The following is an 18,629-nucleotide window of genomic DNA, read 5'->3' on the forward strand; positions in this document are numbered from 1 at the left end:
CCTTTTATAGAAGAGCTAGAGAAGGGCAACAGGGATGAAAGACCCTCAGGGGATCACATCGAGTCCATCCCACTGCCTCAGGAAGGATCACCCTTGTCTAAACCATCCAAGACAAAGCTTTATCCAACCTTTATCATCCTTGTTGACCTTCTCAGTGCTTGCTATAGAACTAGAGAAGGCCTAGGGAAGAGAAACAAGGATTCTATGGAGGAGCTTCCCTAGGAGGAGAGAATAATGAGGGCAGGCCTAGTCAGGATAGAGAGAGATGCTTGAGGGGGGACAGGAGAAGGGTTTCCAACATACTGAAGGGTGAAGAGAAAGTCACCAGGGATTTATTCTTGACTGTCTCTCACCAGAGAATGAGGGGTCACAGCATGAAACTACAAGGTTGTAGGATGATAATGAACACCAGGCAGGTATTTTTGACCCAGCATGGGAGGAAAGGGTGGGACTCATGGCCACCAGATGCAGGAAAAGCTGAGAGTTCAGCCAGATTCCCCAAGGGATTGGAGCAATTCTTGGAGGAAAAGGGCATCGGTCACTATTGAGCATGGGAGTGAGGGGCACAGCCTCTGGACCAGACCTTCAATGCTGGAGGCTACAAGTGGGAGGAACAGAGAAAAACCCCAGCTCAGACCCAGATCACTCCCTTCCAGCCTCCCATCTCTGCTGTTGTGGGGTATGGGACACTGGGCAAGACGGACCTAGAATCTAACCCAGGACATGGCTTCTCTTACATAACTTCTGAATTAGCCAAGAAGAAACAGCCCCTCACCTTGGGAAGTCCCGGGCCTTCCAGGAGTCAATTACTTCTGTGATGGTCCCCACTATCTTCCCACTGGGCAGTTGCAGATCATTGGAGACATTGTCATTGAAGTCCCCACAAGCCGCACACAGCTGGTTGGCCAAGGTCTTCTTCACCATCACCGTCACCTCTCCACTGGGGCTAAGCTGAACTTGAACTCCTGCAGCTTGGGTGATTGTGATGGTGCCCTGGGACTTGCTTACGGACACAATCTCAGACATCTGCACTGGGAGCTGTGCTGAACGCCCATTCACCTAGGGACACATGGATGGGGTATATTTAGGGGACAGATAGGCACTGCAGGGTTGAGAGGGAGACACATGGGCTGAGATGGTGCCCATGGGCTGTGGCTCTGTAGAGTGTGATCCATTGGTGAGATGAACGACTGTGGTTCAGGACACGTGGGTTCTTATTCTTATTTCAGGGTGGGGGGAAAGTAGGATCTAGAGCAAAGCAGATGGGACCTGGGACTCTTGGATTCTCCTTGACTCTGGAGAGGGAGGGGATTCCTGTGAGGTGGTCAGGGAGCCAGAACACTTGGGTTCTCTTCCTGCTCTGGGAGGGGAGTAGAGTCCAGTGGGTTTAGGCGGATGGGTTGCAAACAGGTCCCCTGGGTTCTCTCCCTGCTGTGGGAGGGGTCTGGGTGGATTAGGGCAGCCCAGACCTCTGGGTTTTCTCCCAGGTATGGAAAGGGAGTTGAGTCTAATGGGTAGATCAGGGTCCTATCAGAAGTCCAGCCTTCCCACCTCTTCTGCCAACTCCCAATGAGACCTTGGGCAAATAGCTTTCCTTCCCTGGGCCTCAGTTTTGCCATCATGGAAACGGAGTTGATTGCATTGACACCTCCCCACCTCACCACCACTGGCCTCCACTTACCCAGACCTCCCTTGTCTTGCTGATGAAAACAACCCCCTCCTCAAAGAAAAAGTAGATGACACCAGGCACAGGAATGCCTCCTTTTCTGAGGACCTTGGCCACCAGCCTGAACCAGGGCAGGCTGCTGCCCTCACAGAGGGACACCATGTCATAAGCCCCATCCGAGGGCGCTTTTCCTGAGACACCATCGAAGGAGGTGAACCAGCCTCCGGGGGCCCAGGTGCAGTAACCGTCTTGATCCACACAGCCCTGGCTCCTCTCACAGACAAGTTCACCTGCGGAGCGGCAGGCACAGGTCTCCGAGCAGTTGCTGGACATGATGCTTTCCCCAATCTGCAGAGGAAACACATGGCTCCATTAGCCCCCTCCTCAGACCCAATGACATCAGAAAACCCCTGAGAAAGCTGCACTCATAGGTAGGAGCCAGGAAAGGAGTAGATCCATGGGGGTCAATTCACACCTGCCTTTGATGCCAGGTCCCCCCCAAATTTAAACCAACCTCCTGGAAGTGGCAGCAGCTTTTCTGTTTAATTGACTTCATGGCTCATTGTCATCTAGCAGATTCCTGCTAACCTTTTTGCCCCACAGTGTTAACCACCCTCCCCTTTTTTAAATAGTCTTGATTGTCTACTAATCAAACTGGTCTTTCTTCTGCAATGCTGCTGTCTATTAGCTGCAATGTAGCTCTCATTTCACAGACCTCCAGACTCTTTTCAACTCCAGCTAAAAACATCAACTCAAGTGAACACTAACCCAGGGGTAGAAATAACTTCCAAGGAAATACTGAAGACACTTTCCAGATACTCAAGGAAGCCAGATTTTGCTTTATGAATCTGTAGAGATATACATTTAATTCTAGTGACCACAGCTACAATAGCTTTTGAAGTTTTTTGCCTAGTTTGTTCTGTTTTATGCAAAATATATGATATAGGAAATGAATGCATGTTCCAAGAAAGTTATATTGGGGGTTGGACTTGATGACCTCCTGAGGTCCCTACCAACCCTAATTTTTGATGATTCTATATTTGTTTTTTCTTTGATCTTAAACTGAATAGCACAGCTTTAGGTCCCTAGCATATTGGTCATACTTCTAGTTTCTTTTTAACTGAAGAAACATGTGTGTTTTATGTGATGACAAACTCACCTTCTGCAACCCCCTGTTCAAAGTCCTAGATCCAGCCATGGTGGGAGCCTTTGGTGATATCTCTAACCTCAGAACCCATCTCCATCCTTTCTGGTACTAAATTACTGTGCAGTAGCTGTGCACATGTAGACATGCCCAGAGAGATAAAGAGTCTGGAGACTGCAGGCCCAGAAGAGACCAGACTCAAGGGTTAAGTCAGAGAAGCTACATTTAAGATCAGGGAGCCAGTAGACACCAGAAGCCTTGCTGGTGCAGTGCAACTTTGTCATCATGTTCCTTCCCCCGCTTTGCTTTTGGCAGAGGTAGGACAGCTCTGGGACCGCTTGTTTTCCAGCAGAGTAGGGACCAGGGAGAGTGCAAAGGAGACTGGGGAATGACAGGACTACCTGTATGCGATGGAGAGGCCCTCCACTTGAATCCTGTCACAGTGTTGTAGCCCAGCACTCACCTGGAGGTAGCGCCCATCACGGACACAGCCACACTGGTACACAGGCACACAGGAGGCCCCATCAAACAGGTAGCCATCATCACATTGGCAGCCTTCAAAGCATCTCTCAGTGCAGTGGGTAGGCACAGACAAGATGGCACAGGTGAAATCACAGGATCTGGTGCACATTTCATAGTGGCTGTGGGGTGGGCAGGAGAGAGCTGTGGGGAGAGAGGGGGAACTGAATCCACCACTGGGCTTTCCCAGTTGCAACATGGGGCCTAGAAAGAATCCACCTCCTCCCCCACTTCAACCAGGGTTTTATTTTTGTCCTCCTCAGAGGCACTGGGTGTTGGTTTCAGCCTTAGCTGAAGACTGGGACTGGGCTGTGCCAATGTTGCTGCTGAGACTCAACCCCAGAGGGTCCTGACTAGAAAGTCTTGCTCCTCCACTCAGGGTCAGACCCATGCTGCACTGGGGGTCAGGAAGAGATGTTACCCCCTGGTCAGAATGGTACAGACTGGGGAGGGGGGGTTGCTTTATTCTGTAGTGTGGGGCACAGCCTCTACCTGGGATCTCTCAGCAGCAAGACACTGCCAGCCCTTATCTTCTGGCTGTACCTGGGCCAGGTTTGGGTCCTCAAGGTGACTTGGGGCAACTTATCATAGAGCAGTGGGGCTACAAGGGATCTCCAGAGGTCAAGTCTAGTCCAACCCCCGGCCTGAGGCAGGATCAGTTTTACCCAAACCATCCCAGATACATCCATTGTCATAGAATCATAGAGTCATAGATAAGTCGGGTTGGAAGAGACTCCCAGAGGTCACATAATCATAAAGAAGCGATCATCTTCTGTGGTGAGGCCACATTTGGAGTCCTGTGTCCTGTTCTGGGCCCCCCCACTACAGAAAGGATGTGGACACATTTAGTGGAGGGCAACAAAAATGGTTGTAGGGAGTTAGGGGACACGACTTCTGAGGAGAGACTGAGGGAAATGGTTTTGTTTAGTCTGAAGAAGAGAAAACCAAGGGGGATTGAATAGCAGCCTTCAACTCCCTGCAGGGGGGTTGCAAAGAGGATGGAGCTGGACTGTTCTCAGTGGTGGCAGATGATAGAACAAGGAGCAATGGGCTCCAGTTGCAGCAAGGGAAGTTGAGTTTAGATATTAGGATGAACTTTCTCACCAGGAGGGTAGTAAAGTGGAATGGGTTACCCAGAGAGGTTCTGGGATCTCCATCCTTGGAGGTTTTGAAGACCTGGCTAGACAAAGTCTTAGCTGAGATGATCTAGTTGGGGCTGGTCCTGCTTTGAGCAGGGGGTTGGACTAGATGTGACCTCCCGAGGTTCGTTCCAAAGCTCTTTAGCATAGACCAGTTGAATCTTATAGAAATCATAGAGAAGTGGGGCTGGAAGGGACCTCCAGAGGTCACATTTAGAGTCCAACCCTTGCAGGATCAGCTCTGTCCAAACTATCTCATACATATCCATCATCTAAATGAATCCATAATCCCAGACCCTCTCTGCACCGAAAGAAAGCACATCACCACAATCACACCTCAGATGATAGAAAATTTTGGTTGGAAGGGACCTCAGGAGGTCACATCTAATCCAACACCCTGCTCAAAGCAAGACCAGCCCCAACTACATCATCCCAGCTAAAGGAAGCCAGCACCTGTCCAGGACCTTTGCTGATATGGGCCATTTTAAAGTGGAAAACCAGCTCCCAATGGCCAGGTTCAACATGCATGTGATCCATGGGGAAAACCCATGGTGGGTGAACCAGCAGGAACCACAGCTCAGGCTGGAGGTTGGTTACTTACGGCAGAATGCATCCAATCTCCAGTCTCTGACCTGGGCTCCGACCAGCTGGCAGGCAGCTGTGTAGCCCTGAAGACTGTGACAGAGAGTCTCCTGTGCCCCATCGGCGGTGCACATCTCCTGGACGCAGCTCCTGAAGTAGCTGGTGGGGCTGACCAGGTAGCGGCAGTTGCTGAAAGAACCTGAAGTGAGTCTCATTTGTCCACACAAGCTGCCAATCTGGTACACTGTCATTTTGACCACACTGCAGACAGGGCATCGCCCACCACAGCCCTTGGTGCACTGGGGATCATCCACATGCACTTTCCATGAGGTGATGAACTCATCCACATCCTTGGTTCCCCTCCCAGTGGGCAGCAGGAAGTCATCGCTCTCATCCCCATTGTAGTTGCCACACAAGCCCCGCATGTGGCCCTGGTAGGTGCTGGGGACGGTCACCAGGACATAGGAGGAGGTGTCGTAGAGGACACGGAGGCCAGAGGCAGCCTGGATGATGATGTTGTTTCCTTCCTGGTTGGCCCAAAGCTTCCCATCATCCAGAGTCAGAGGTAGGATGTAGAGTTTTTCATCTACCTGGGGAAATATGAGGGAAATCTGCCCATCACAGAGAGGACTCAGAAGTTCTGTCTTGTTTACACACACATGTGACACTCATTACACAATCAGATTCAACAAGGCCAGCAGAGATGTCCCTCATAGGGTTTGTTCCCTGAGCAGCTACAGGCTCCAGCTGGAAACCAGGACCCCATAGGTTAAAGGTTGGAGATTTAGGGTCCTGGCACCTGTGTGTACAGGGCAAAGGAGCCAGGGGATAGTGACAGGGTGGCCTGCAGGGTCCCATCATCTACAGAAGAAGGGGTCCCCTCACCTATCACTTGCTCCCCATTGCAGCTGTGGCCAAATGTCATGCTGAATGAGCATATGACACCTTTCATTTGGTGGTGTCCATAGCTGTCAGGACCTTAGAGCAACCCCTTTCATCCCCTCCTGGGTCCTGAGCCTGAGTAGAGGCAAAGTTGCATCCATCCATCCCCTCCATTATGAATGCCCCCCTCATCCACCTCACATGACACGCGAAGCCAGCCTCCAACACGGACTTACCATAATTCTCCACTTCTTCCCCTTCTCAATGGTCATGGTATGGCCATGAGCAGAGACCACCACGGTCCTGCCTGGAGGCAGGAGGCTGTCTCCAATGGAAACATCATTCTCTATCACCACGGAGAAGTTTTCCAGCCCAGAGTCCCCTCCCTTCACTTCAGCCATGATGTAGCCACAGGAGTCCTGGAAGTTGAAGGCTTGTCCATCAAAGGTCAGGTAGCGAGTACCAGCATGTGCTACGCATGTGCCGGAGGCCACAGGGTGGCAGCCGAAGATGCCATTCTCCAGGCGGCACTCTTCATGCATGCCGCAGCTGACCAACAAACAATCAATGACCCCACTGGTTGTGCACCGGCACCATTTCTCGCAGGATGTATCAGCATAGAACTCTGCCCCTTTGCTGTAGTACCGACCCTGGTGCACACAGCCGCATTCCCCAGCTGGGACGCAACGGTCCCCACTCAGGACAAAGCCGGCATCACAGAAACACCCTTCAGTGCAAGGAGCATCACACATCTCCGGGGACACGAGCCCATGGCAGGTGGTTGGGCAACTGTTCCCACAGAGCTCATAGTGAGAGTGGGGGGGGCAGGGGAGGTCTGGAAGAAAAGATGGGAGAGAACGGGGTGGTTCAAGCACGGAAAAACATACACATCTCACCAGTAGGCTGACACTTCTTTCTTTCCATATCCTTTGTGATAGGGCTGGGGCAGAAGTCTGGTATTCAGTACTCCTGGGTTCTGTTTACAACCAGAGATGGACCCATGGGGGTACACTTATACCCCGCTTTGATTTGTCCTCCAGTCAACATTTAAAACCAATTGTCTGGCAGTGGCAGTGCCAGTGGCTTTTCTATTCAGGCAGTGCCAAAAGAGTCATTTGAGTCCATGGATCATTATCTTCTCCCTGGTTCCTGCTAATCTCTTCACCCGACTGGTGTTAACAACCCTCTCTCTTTTTTAATGGTCTTGATGTTCCACTATTCAAGCTATCTTTTCCTTTGCAATTCTGCTCTCTCTTAGCCATTCCTGATGATGCCTCTCTTCTATTTCACATCCCTGCAGTGTTTTTAGCTCTAGCTACAAGTCTTACCTTAATAGTGTGTGTAGCAGAGCACTAGGGTGCTCACTACTAGTAATAGTAATAAGGACAGCTGCCAATCAACAGGGCAGCACAGGTGAGGATTGTCGGGGCAACTAATGTTGGTCAGCTGGCTAGAAGGGGGCAGGGCCCGGCCTTTATAAGTGACCAGGCTGAGGCCAGAGCCAGTTCTCTTCTGGCAGCCTGAGGTGCAGGAGCTCTGCAGAAGAGCCCAGCAGAGCAGAGACAAGCGGTGCAGCCTGAGCACCTAAGGGGCCACAGCATGGTGAGGGCAGAGAGAATCTCTGACAGAGATGCCTCTGCAAGACGGTCAGTTTGGGCCTGGACCCTTATGTTATAGCCGGTAGGCTTATTTTGAGTTAGAGCCGGTTGGCTAGTAGTTTGCTTTGCAGTAGGGCTGTTTGTGTGAATACTGGAGGACCGGGTAAGGCTGTAGGGGTGCAAGGAGGCCTCACGGGAGCTCCCCAATAATCCGGGGGTTCCTGGTGCCCAGTAAGGGCACAGCAAGCGGTGCCAGGGCGGCACAGTGATTGGTGCTGGAGCTGGCACTGTGGGTGAGCACCAGAGAGAGGCGCGACGTTGTGGGGTGTTGTGACCCCGGCCCTGTGAGGGGGTGGTACTCTGCCCAGCAGGGTATATGACCCAGAAGAAGGGTCAGGGGCCAGGCATGGCTATGGGCCACCTGAGCCCCAAGTGCAGGCAGCATGGTATAGGCCCCAGAGAGGGTGAGAAGCGCGGGCAGCGCGGTATAGGCCCCAGAGAGGGTGAGGAGCACTAAAGGCACGGCATAAGTCCTAGAGAGGGGCTGGCACATGAGGACAAGCCCGGAGGGCAGGTTAAAATAAGAGGCTCCAGGGTGAGCGACTGGCACCCTACTGACACTAAGCCCTGGAGAAGGGCGGGCGCGCGGTGGAAGTCCTGGAGAGGGGCAGACAAGCGAGGATAAGCCTGAAGAGGGGTGGACGTGCGGATAGGGGCCTGACAGATGGGAGCTCGACAGAGCTGGGCACGCGTTTAGAGGTCGGGAAGGACCGAGCACGTGACTAAAAGCCCAGAGAAGGGCAAGAGGGTGAACAGAAGCCCAGGAGGGGCGAGTATATGACACAAGAACGTCCGGTACAGCTGCGAGGCTTGGGGCATGCTAAAGGGGAGGTTGGAGGCACGCGCAGCCTGAACGGTTGGGGTGCACCAGGTCGGTACACCCCGAATAGGGGACGGGATATACTTGGGCACCGTGTCCAAAGGGACAATTAGGCAGCCTCCCATAGAGATCCAGATATCATCAAAGACGTGGCGGGCGAGACAGAGGGTGCTGAGTCGCCCTACTTGGCATGGTAGGGGCGCCAGAGGGATCGCGGCCGCCCCTGTGCCCCGCCCCGTGACAGTGTGGTTCCAGGCCCTCAGAACCCAATCCTGCTCTAGATACATCTTGTTCATATGGTATCTCTCTAAAACATCCACTCCCACTGCTGTCAGGGGCAGGACCCAATCTGGCACTACTGGCGGTCTTCTGAGCGCACCCTAAAGGCAAAATTTACCGCAGAAAATAGCTGACCGCCATGGCCCGACAGGGATGCCCTGGGCTTGGCAAGCTGTCACATAGGCGCTGATGGAGCTACACAGGATATCATGGTACCCCTTGAACTGGCAGGTGTCCAAGATGCAGTTATCAAAGAAGGGAGCTGGTTTGATGGTCTCATGACATTGCCTGAAGGGACCATGTTCTTCCATGAGTACCCCGCAGCAATATTCTGCCTTGTAGGACTGCTTCTCTGCCTCTGTACAGACCAGACAACTCCCAGAGCACCTCACTGAGCACCCTGGAAGCCCCCGAGTCTTCCAGCTCTCAGTGAACTGGGTTTCATTGAATGTCCAGCTTCCATCCTTCAAGGTGAGGTCATCACTGGGGTCCCCATTGGCATTGCCACAGAGGCCACATGTGGCACCTGCATAAAGGTTTGGCAGGACCACCTGGGCAGAGCTGAACCAGTCAAAGGTCACCTGCAAGTCAAACTCAGTCTTGACAAAGCCATAACGTCCACTGAGGTAGGCAGAGAGCTTGTCCTTGTGGTGAAAAGGCAGGTCCACCAGGACTCCATCAACCTATTAAAAACACAGGGGAGACAAACCAGAGTGGATGAGGCTTGAAACGGTTCCACATGCTTTGAACTAGCTCCACCATGACATAAGGACAATACAAAAACTGCTGTCTCCTGGCTCGGATCCTAGGTCTGTCTTGCCCAGTCTCCTGTGTCACATGGCAGCAGAAAGTGAAGGCTGGAAGGGAGAGTGAACCAGGTCTGAGCTGGCTTTGTCCCCCCTGTTCCTCTCTCCCTTGCAGCCTTCAGTATTGAAGTCCCAGGAAGGTCTGATTCAGAGGCTGTGCCCCTTACTCCCATGCCCAAGCTACTGATTCCCCTTTCCTCCAAGAACAAGTCTAATCCCTTGATGGATCTGGCTACATTCTCAGCTTCCACCACATCTGGTGGCCACAAGTCCTACCCTTTCCTTCCACACTGAATGAAAAAGATCTGCCTGATGTAATCAACCCATGACCTTGTAATTTCATCCATCCATCCATCACCCATGGTTGTGACCCCTCATTCTTGTCTGGTGAGAGAGTCAAAAATAAATCCCTAGTGACTTTCTCTTTATCCTCTAGTGTTTTGTAAACTATAAAAAATACTATCATGACTTTGCAGTGACTATAGCAACTCCCCAGCCCTACCTGTATCTTGCGTGGGTGCTCCCAGCTCAGGGTGATGGTCACATTGTATATGTCCAAGGTCACTGACTGGATGAAGGATGTGGCCTTGAGGCCCCTGTGGCTGTTCTGCACCGTGATGAAGAACGGGACAAGTGTAGGGTCCTCGGAGCAGAGCGCTGCAAACTGGTAGGTACAGGTGCCTGTGATGTCATACTTCTTCCCATCAAAGGTGGTGTAATGGGCATTTCCAGTTGCCATGCAAGTAGAGTAGTTGGAGGCATGACAGCCCCAGTGCCCATTCACCAGGGTGCATTTCTCATTGGACTTGCAGCTGGCGTCCTTGCAAAGCACCACGCCCAGGCTAGGGTCACATGTGCACTGAGCACGGCAGTTCTCATCAGCCCAGAAAGTTTTCCCAGGCTCATAGGACTGGCCACCATAGGAGCAGTCACAGCTGTCCACAAGGATGCATCGCCCAGCACTAAGGATGTATCCGGGGTCACACTGGCATGACTCCTCACAGGGCTCCCAGCAGGAGGATGGGGCAGCCGGGTCAGAGCAGGTGGCTGGACAGGCATTGCCACAGGCTTCATAGTGGCTGTTCTCAGGACAGGACAGGGCTAGGATTGGACCAGAGAGAGAGAGACTTACAACCAGTGCAAAGAACTAGGAGGTTGTGAAAATGATGCATGAATTCTCCCATGTCACCAGCACCCCCAATGTTCCCCAACTACAAGAGGAAGGTTAAATTTCTGCAATTATCCCCCTCCCCCAACCCAAAGCCATACAGTAGCAGGAGGCTCTGCTACTTTAAAGAGAAGGTAGACTGCAGACGGAGCAGCTTGCAGGTAGCATTCAGGAGTCATGTGGTCCACAATGGGGCTGGGCTTACAGGATATAAACCCAGAGCCTGAGCTGGGGCAGGAGTTGATCCTGGCAGCTGAGATGAAAAGAACTCCCCAACAGTAGGGCTGCAGCCAGGCTCCTGGCAAACACTTATGCTGGGGTAAGCAGACTGGTGGTTTAGGGACTGAGACAAGGGGCAGTGATCTCAGGACATGAGAGATAGGGGCCAAGGCCAAAAAGTGGGGGCCATAGCCAAATGGTCATGAGAGCAAGAAGGGTCAGGGACCCATAGCCACCAAGAACCAAGAGGCAGAGCTGGGGACTCATAGCCCAGGAGGCACACACAGGGCCCAGGAGCCCAGGGGTCTCAACTGTCTTAGAAGTGGAGTCAGGGTCTAGGGAGAGTGACTGAAGGCCAGGAAGGCAACAGCTGGAGACCTACAGGATCAAGGAACTGCGGCCCAGAAAAGGGTAGAGTCAGGGCCTCAGGAGAGATGGGATGAGGGTCAGAGACACAGCCACAGTCAGGAGCAGCCAAGATGGGTGAAGTGATCAAGTGTGGACAGAGAGAGACAGCTTGATAGTAACTGGTGACATCTGTGAGGCCTGGGCATGGTGTAAGGGGCAGTTGGAGACATATAAGCTCTTGAGGCACTGAGTAATGAAATGTAAGCTCAGAAGTGGATGAGATCTCACACACGGATCCCAAGGGTGGCCTCCCTGCTCTAAGGACTTATTTTCAGCCAAGCAAGGAGAAGGGGAGAATACATAAAAGAGCAAGCACACAACAGGAGCAGGGTGACCACCAGGGCATCACAATGGGTCCTTGCCTGTTACACACACACACAGCCAGATCTCACAGGTCAAGAGACACTTGGGATCAGGATGACCTCCTGAGGTTACTTCCAACCTTAATTTTCTATGATCAGAGGTGGGGCAGGGAGAACATACAGGCTACAAAGAGACATCAGATTTCCCCATGAGGACGAGCTCGTCCTCCTGCTCAGTGCAAAGAAATATGATGTCGTTGGGATAACGGAGACCTGGTGGGACTCCACCCATGACTGGACCATGGGTATAGAGGGCTATACCCTGTACAGGAGGGATCGTGTTGACAAAAGGGGCGGGGGTGTAGCTCTCTATGTGAAGGAAAGCTACTTGTCCCTGCAAGCTGATGTTGGCGACCGGCATGGACAGCTAGAGACCCTCTGGGTAAAAAATTCGTGGGGAATTCGGCACAGGGGACACAACGGTGGGAGTCTACTACACACCTCCCACTCAAAGTCCTGAGCTTGACCAGGAGTTCGCCCGGGAACTGACTGAGGCCCCTTGCTCCAGGACCTTGGTTGTCATGGGTGACTTCAATTACCCGGACATCTCGTGGGAAGATCACTCAGCTAAATCTGAGCAGGCGCAAAGCTTTCTCTCGTGCGTGGATGACCTCTACCTGACTCAAGAAGTCTATGGGCCAACGAGAGGCAAAGCGCTGCTTGACCTGGTACTGGCTACGTGGGACGACCTAATCGGCGACCTAGTGATTGATGGGAAGTTGGGTGACAGCGACCACGAGCTGATCACCTTCACCATCCGCCGTAAAGCTGGCAAGTCAGTCAGCAACACAGAAGTCCTTGACTTCAGAAAAGCCGACTTTGACAAGCTCAAGAGGCTAGTCAGTCAGGCCCTCAGGGACCACGACCACAGGAAGTTGGGAGTTCAAGAAGAGTGGTTGCTTCTCAAGGAAGCGATCCTCAGTGCACAAGCTAAATCTATTCCAACACAGAGGAAAGGCAGCAAGAAGGCACAGCAGCCCTCCTGGCTCTCCAGAGACCTAGTGGACCTACTGTGGCTAAAAAGGAAAGCCTACAAAGGATGGAAGACGGGATTCACCTCCAAGGAGGATTACTCCGTGCTGGTCCGGTCCTGCAGGGAGCAAACCAGGAAAGCCAAGGCTGCAACTGAACTCCAACTAGCTTCAGGCATCAAGGACAGCAAAAAGTCCTTTTTCAGATACGTGGGGAGCCAGAGGAAAAGCAAGGGCAATGTTGGACCCCTGCTAAACCAGATGGGGCAACTGACAACTGACGCCCAGGAAAAAGCCAACCTATTAAATAGGTACTTTGCGTCAGTCTTTCATCAGTCACACGGGATGCCCATGCCTGCTATGGGACAGGGAAATCTGGGTGAGGGGGATCCCCTACCCTCCATCAATGCTGACCTCGTGAAGGAACACCTTGAGAAGCTGAATACCTTCAAGTCAGCCGGCCCTGACAACCTGCACCCCAGGGTACTCAAGGAGCTGGCGAGTGTCATAGCCCAGCCCCTGGCACGGATCTTTGAAAACTCCTGGCGCTCTGGTGAAGTGCCCGAAGACTGGAAGAAAGCCAATGTGGTGCCGATCTTCAAGAAAGGGAGGAGAGTGGATCCGGCTAACTACAGGCCCATTAGCCTGACTTCTATCCTGGGGAAGATCTTAGAAAAGTTTATTAAGGAGGCCATCCTTGAGGGACTGGCCCAGGCTAACATTCTAAGGGACAGCCAGCACGGGTTTGTTGCGGGTAGGTCTTGTTTGACCAATCTCATTTCCTTCTATGACCAGGTGACCTATCACCTGGATGAGGGAGAAGAGATTGATGTCATATATCTTGACTTCAAAAAAGCTTTTGATCTGGTATCCCATGATCACCTCTCGGCCAAACTGCCCAGTTGTGGCTTTGGCTCCACCACGATCCGCTGGCTGGGAAATTGGCTTCGTGGTTGGACCCAGAGGGTTGTGATTGATGGCAGTCACTCATCGTGGTGCCCTGTGACCAGTGGGGTCCCTCAAGGCTCTGTCCTGAGACCCATACTGTTCAACATATTCATTAACGATGTGGACATTGGAGTCAGGAGTGGACTGGCCAAGTTCGCCGATGACACCAAACTTTGGGGCAAAGCATCCACGCCAGAAGATAGGCGGATGATCTAGGCTGACCTGGACAAGCTCAGCAAATGGGCAGATGAGAACCTGATGGTGTTTGACACCGAAAAATGCAAGGTTCTCCACCTTGGGAGGAAAAACCTGCAGCACCCTTATAGGCTCGGCAGTGCTACGTTGGTTAGCACTACAGAAGAAAAAGACTTGGGGGTCATCATTGACCACAAGATGAACATGAGCCTCCAATGCGATGCTGCGGCTAGTAAAGCGACCAAAATGCTGGCTTGCATCCATAGATGCTTCTCGAGCAAATCCCGGGACGTCATTCTCCCCTTGTACTCGGCCTTGGTGGGGCCGCAGCTGGAGTACTGCGTCAAGTTTTGGGCTCCACAATTCAAAAAGGATGTGGAGAAGCTTGAGAGAGTCCAGAGGAGAGCCACGCGCATGATCAGAGGTCAGGAAAACAGACCTTATGACGACAGGCTGAGAGCCATGGGACTCTTTAGCCTGGAAAAGCGCAGGCTCAGGGGTGATCTGATGGCCACCTATAAGTTTATCAGGGGTGACAACCAGGATCTGGGGGAACATTTGTTCACCAGAGCGCCCCAAGGGATGACGAGGTCGAACGGTCACAAACTCCTGCAAGACCGTTTCAGGCTGGACATAAGGAAGAATTTCTTTACTGTCCGAGCCCCCAAGGTCTGGAACAGTCTGCCAGCGGAGGTGGTTCATGCACCTACATTGAACACCTTCAAGAGTAAATTGGATGCTTATCTTGCTGGGATCCTATGACCCCAGCTGACTTCCTGCCCTTTGGGCAGGGGGCTGGACTCGATGATCTCCCGAGGTCCCTTCCAGCCCTAATGTCTATGAAATCTATGAAATGTATGAAATCTTTTTTCTCCCATAACAAAGTGTGATCATTTGGATATAGATGTCCATTGTCCCAGGACAAGCCCTAAAAAGGACTGAAGGTTAAGAAATGCTAATGGGTCATCCCAGGACACTGCCAAGTTCAGAGGAATAGCTGTCTTGGGACTGTTTCATTGGCTTAATGGTGGAAAAGCAGGAATGCATTCAGCCACATATAGAATCATAGACAAGTGGGGCTGGAGGGGACCTCTGGAGATCGCATCTACTCCAACCCCCTGCCTGAGGCAGGATCAGCCCTGTCCAAACCATCCCAGACGCGCTTATCTGACCTATCGTTAAAACTACACAATCAACTCCACCACATATGACATGGCCCATTGGACCAAGAGCCCCCAAAACTGCCCCAGGGAAAGACAGGGGACTGAGAGATCCCAATAAGAGGCCGTGCCACCCACTGTAGAGGAAGGCAGCCCCTCTCCCCAGCTTGTACCAATCTGGCTGGGGGAGGGGGGTGGAAATTCCTTCCTGACCCCATATATGGTGTTGGTCTGACCCTGAGTGGAGCGGCAAGACCCTCTAGCCAGGAACCAAAGGGTCTTGAGTCCCACAAGAAGCATTGGTACAGCCTAGTCCCCAACCTCAACCTGGGCTGTAGCCAACACCCAGTGATGCTGAGGAAGGTGAAACAAACCCTGATGTCTAGAGCAACAGGATGGAGGGGAAAATCCATCTTGGACCCATGCGGCAATTAGCAAAGCCCAGAAGACTGTGAAATACTTAACACCCTTCGTATTTGCTCAGAAAAGACAGATGGAATAGCCCTGCCATTGAGTCCATTCATCCATCCATTCATCCATCCATTCACATACCTACACACCCATCCATCTGTCTGTCCATCTCTCCATCCATCTGATTATCTACACATCCATCCATCCATCCACCCACTTGCCTACATATCCATCCATTCACCCATTTTTCCACAGTCACTCATCCACTTAACTCTCTGTACTTCCATCCATCCACCTATTTACATTATTTACTCGTCTACAGTATTTTCCTACCCGCCCTTTAATCTCTACATCCAGTCCCATTGCCCACCCCCCTTATTTATCAATCCACACTACCTACACATATTACTTTCCTATCCAGAGGATTTAATGATGCCATTTACAAATCCATCTGCTACCCTGCTCTAATATCCCCCATCCACAGCAATTGCAGAGCTCACCACAGCCTGATGGCTCCTTCCAGGCCTGGACAGTGATCCCATGGTCCTTACAAGTGGCTGCATAGACTTCCAGTGCCTGGCACAGGCTGGTCTTTGTCCCCCCATCCCGACATGCGTCAGAGGCGCAGGTATTGATGAAGTCATTGGGGTTCACTGTGGAGTGGCAGTCTTGGAAGGGGCCTTTGGGTGCTTGGAGAAACCCGCAGTGATCATTGCCTTCATAAAGCTGCCACTGCTCTTTGCTGCACATCAAGGGATGCTCTTCACAGGAATCTGAACAGGAAGGCTCCAGGAGGTGGACTTTCCAACTACCTGCCCAGCTAATGATGGAGGGGACCACGGAGCCATCAAGCAATGTCATGTCATCATTGGGGTCTTGGTTGAAGTTCCCACACAGGCCACATGTAGCCCCATAGTAGCTGCTGGGAACGGTGACCTCCAAAAGCCAGTTCCAGTCATAAGCTACCCGTAGGCCAAAAGCTGTCCTCAGGACAGCACGGAAGCTGCTCTGGTACATTCTGATCTCACCATCTTCCAGTGTTATGGGGAGACTGGTGACCACTCCGTTCAGCTGGAAGAAAGACAAAGAGGAAGACAAGACAGGCTGGTTAGTGCCCCTTCACACTCTCTTGTTCTTACCATAGACATGAGTTCTCCAGGCCTTTGAGCCAGTGCTTGGTTGTGGCATAAGACATAGGAGGTAACAAGACCTAATCCTTAATCAGTGTATCTGCCTTTCCATCCATCCATCCATCCACCGACTTGTCCGTCCATCCATCCCTAACTAGTTATGCCACCATTGACATCTAACCCTCCATCCACAGACACATCTATCTTCCTCCAGACCCACCCTTCTTTCTAGCGACACTATCTATCTATATCACCTTCGCTTCTAACATATTTGGCCAACCATCCATCTATATCCACCCATCTCTACGTAGCTATAAGACTTACTACATCTAACATCTAACCATAGACCCATCTACCTTCCTAAACATTCACCCATCATTCTATCCATATTATCTACCTATCTCTAAGAGCACCATCCCTGCAGTTGTCGAAGGGGTTGGACCACATGATCCTCAAGGTCTTTCTCAACCATACTATTCTATTTCCTGACCACCCTACAGCATATAGCCATCCATCCATCCATTTGTCCATCCACTCTACTTAACTATATCAACCAAACTATATTTGCTATGTCTACAGTAACTCTATCCATCTACATCTATTCATCTACTGATCTTTACCTATACCAACAGTGGCAAATATATTATATTCTTCTTATCTATTTTATAGTCTGTGTGACAAATTTAGAATCTAAGCTTTTATTTTTTTTAAAGATTAAGTTTCTGGCCTTTAAGACCATGGGGAAAGACTTCCAAATGTGCCCCTGGTATGATTGGTGTCTGCCTGAGTGTGAACAGAATTTGAAATAATAAGGCATAAGCTTCTCTGACTGTTATTAAGATGGCCAGAAGGGTAGAATCTAATACTGTAGGTCATTGCCTACAAGTTAGTCTCTAAGAATATGGAACCACCCACCCCTCACAGAAACATGTGTTGAGTTGCAACAGAGTCAGTTGATCCCAGATCAGCCCTGCCAGCCATTTTTGGACCCACAGATAAGACAATACTGGAAGACAATCACCCTTAACTGCAAGGGATTTTTGAAGAAGAAGAGAGTCTTTAAGGTGCACCATGCCCTACTTTCTGCCTAAATTCAGGTTGAAATGGTTCATCGCCTTGAAGATGAGCAAAGTATCTTCTTTAGAGGTGAGTAATGGCACTGGAGTGTCAACCTCTTTCATGTTACATCAATATATAGAGTTGTATCATGCCACACAGGTGTGTGGAGTTGTGTTGCACCACTGTTACCTGTCAGCTCTGTGTTCTTGGGAAACTCTGGCACAGGAAGGAGCCTGTCTGATTCACAAAGAATTTCCCCCCAACAGCACTTCAAGAAGGATGACGACAACATGGAGAGGGGCCAGAGGAGGCCACTCGCATGATCAGGGGGCAGCAGGGCAGGCCCTACGAGGAGAGGCAACGGGACCTGAACCTGTTCAGCCTCCACAAGAGAAGGCTGAGGAGGGGTCTAGTGGCCTGTTACAAACTAGTCAGAGGGGACCAGCAGGCATTGGGGGAGTCACTGTTTCCCTGAGCACCGCCAGGAGTGACCAGGAATAACGGTCACAAGCTTGCAGAGGGTAGATTCAGACTAGATATCAGAAGGCGCTACTTCACTGTCTGGGCGGCTAGGATCTGGAACCGACTTCCAAGTGAAGTGGTGCTGGCTCCTACCCTGGGGGTCTTTAAGACAAGGCTAGACAATCACCTTGCTGGGGTCATTTGACCCCAGTACTCTTTCCTGCCATGGCAGGGGGTCGGACTTGATGATCTGCTCAGGTCCCTTCTGACCCTACTACCTATGAAACCTCTACCTGAACAAGAACTGATTACGAAAGGCAATGAAGATGCAGTGGGAGACACAGCTAAAACCCTCCAGATAAGGGAGCAACTGCCCTAGGTCTCATTTTCATCCGAGATGGAACCAGATGACAATTCTTTTACATAGGAGATGGAGAACATCACAGTGTCCAGCCCATTGGAGCCCTGACCACAAGTGTTGCCATACTTTTCCTGGGATGACTGGTGGAAGTCCTCCCCACAAAAGTTTATGAACACTTCAAGTAATCAATCCCTTTTAGTAAGATCTGGAAAAGTCATGCTAAGCTGAGGCTTGTTCACAACAGGTAAAAATCCAAAACCCTGACGCTGCAAGCTATTTA

The 18,629-nt window shown here is 51.3% G+C and overlaps 1 protein-coding gene across 1 annotated transcript in view; it reads right to left on the minus strand.

Annotated features, from left to right (window-relative positions):
• LOC149861631 (IgGFc-binding protein-like) overlaps positions 1-18,629 on the minus strand; it is a 63,026-nt gene that overhangs the window by 6,099 nt on the left and 38,298 nt on the right. Inside the window, exons 15-22 of the mRNA XM_090052288.1 lie at positions 15,838-16,408; positions 9,998-10,596; positions 8,808-9,372; positions 6,169-6,767; positions 5,070-5,640; positions 3,274-3,473; positions 1,682-2,014; positions 776-1,059 (exon numbers count right to left, since the gene is read on the minus strand). Coding sequence (XP_089908414.1) covers positions 776-1,059; positions 1,682-2,014; positions 3,274-3,473; positions 5,070-5,640; positions 6,169-6,767; positions 8,808-9,372; positions 9,998-10,596; positions 15,838-16,408 — 3,722 coding nt within the window. The remainder of the gene's footprint in view (positions 1-775; positions 1,060-1,681; positions 2,015-3,273; positions 3,474-5,069; positions 5,641-6,168; positions 6,768-8,807; positions 9,373-9,997; positions 10,597-15,837; positions 16,409-18,629) is intronic.

Source organism: Crocodylus siamensis, chromosome 6, assembly GCF_052110815.1.
Source record: "Crocodylus siamensis isolate JL-2025a chromosome 6, ASM5211081v1, whole genome shotgun sequence".
NCBI lineage: Eukaryota > Metazoa > Chordata > Crocodylia > Crocodylidae > Crocodylus > Crocodylus siamensis.